Genomic DNA, 1555 nt, shown 5'->3' with positions numbered 1-1555 from the left:
ATATGTAAGTACACTGTAGCTGTCTTCAGACACTCCAGAAGAGGGTGTCAGATCTTGTTACAGATGGTTGTGAGCCACCATGTGGTTGCTGGGATATGAACTCCGGACCCCCGGAAGAGCAGTCAGTGCTCCTAACCGCTGAGCCATCTTACCAGCCCAGCCAGAGAGTTTCATGTTAAAAGAAATTGGAATCTGGAGAGAGATTTTTAAACTAACCAACAAAATTGTTTGGGCCTGATTATGAAGCTGTAGTTGCATGCAACTCTGCTTTCTTGGTAGTGGGCCCACCATTCTGCAGATGGGGTCAGGTAGTCCCTTCATCCTGTACAGGGCTGTCTTCCCCTGTCACCTATTTGGCACCTGACACTTGGGGAGAAAATGTGAAGTTGGGCAGGAGAGTTAAACCCCAAACACTGGAATTACCAGGGACAGGCACAGCCAGGGGGTGCCGTGTCCACTGACCGGAGTACCCAGGCCCTGAAGAAGCATGCCAGGGGGCTGAGGGCACGCAGTTACTTCCGTGGTACTGAGGGTTTGCAAGGGTTCTAGCCACTGGTGGCACCACACAGTTTTCAGGTATCTTCTGGGAAGACAGGCAGGCCCTGGTGGCCAGTTGAATTGGTCTGCATTTTGGAGGGCAGTTTCTCCCGTTGGTTAAAGCTACCTAGGTTTCTGGGCTTGGAACCAGATCTGTCCCAGCTGGCTTTCAGCACTTGGAAGCAATTGCAGTGCCCAGTGCAGGGTGCAGTTGGGGTTCCCAGGGCAACCAGGGCCTTGTCGCTGAGGGTTAAGTGCCTGTGGCTCCCTGCTCCTTCCTGTGGTACCCAGTAAACAATGATCTTCAGAGCAACCTTCTGTGTCCCCAGGAACATCTCTGAAGAATGCTGGGACCTGCCTGAGCCCTGCAGTCATTGTCGGCCTTCTGAGAGAAGCCTCCAATCAGGCAGACGTGAACTTGGTGAACGCTAAACTACTGGTGAAAGAGGCTGGCCTCAATGTGCGCCCCGTCTTTACTCTGAGCACTGCTCTGCCACCCCCCCCCTTTTTTTTAAATTTGTTTCTTTAGACACTCACAGAAGCCAGGCTGTCCTCAAACTCCCGACCCTACTGACTCCCCAGTGCCAGGATTATAGGCACGTGCCCCCAAGCCTCGCTCCACCCCACATCTTGGGAGCCTGTTCACAGTTTCACTTGGGTTTGTTCTTACCATCCACCCTGCCTACTGATGGGAGCTAGCCTTAATTCCTTCATCTGTAAAGGGAAAGAGCATGTCTGAGCATTTCGAAGTGAGCTCAGATTCACAAAAGTACTGTAGGTATAGTGCAAAAATGCTCTGAAGCGGGGGTGGGGGTCCTCCCTTTATGGGGCAGATTGACTGTCCCAATAAGCCAATGTCTGGGGGCATAATGCTCATGGCATTTGTCCCTAGCCCCAAATCCCCAAGTCACTGAACTTGTGAGCCAGGACTGAACTGGTGGGCCAGGCTAGATATCTCTTTCTCTCTCTCTCTCTCTCTCTCTCTCTCTCTCTCTCTCTCTCTCTCTCTCTCTCTCTC

The 1555-nt window shown here is 52.2% G+C and overlaps 1 protein-coding gene across 1 annotated transcript in view; it reads left to right on the top strand.

Moving 5' to 3' along the window:
* The window catches only part of Phgdh (phosphoglycerate dehydrogenase), a 27989-nt gene that overhangs the window by 24938 nt on the left and 1496 nt on the right, over nt 1-1555 (top strand). Inside the window, exon 10 of the mRNA XM_021195928.1 lies at nt 867-997. Within this exon, the coding sequence (XP_021051587.1) occupies nt 867-997 (131 nt within the window). The remainder of the gene's footprint in view (nt 1-866; nt 998-1555) is intronic.

The sequence above is a fragment of the Mus pahari genome, chromosome 4 (assembly GCF_900095145.1).
Source record: "Mus pahari chromosome 4, PAHARI_EIJ_v1.1, whole genome shotgun sequence".
Lineage (NCBI taxonomy): Eukaryota > Metazoa > Chordata > Mammalia > Rodentia > Muridae > Mus > Mus pahari.
Note: the sequence above shows the minus strand (reverse complement) of the source record. Positions and strands in the feature narration are given on the sequence as shown.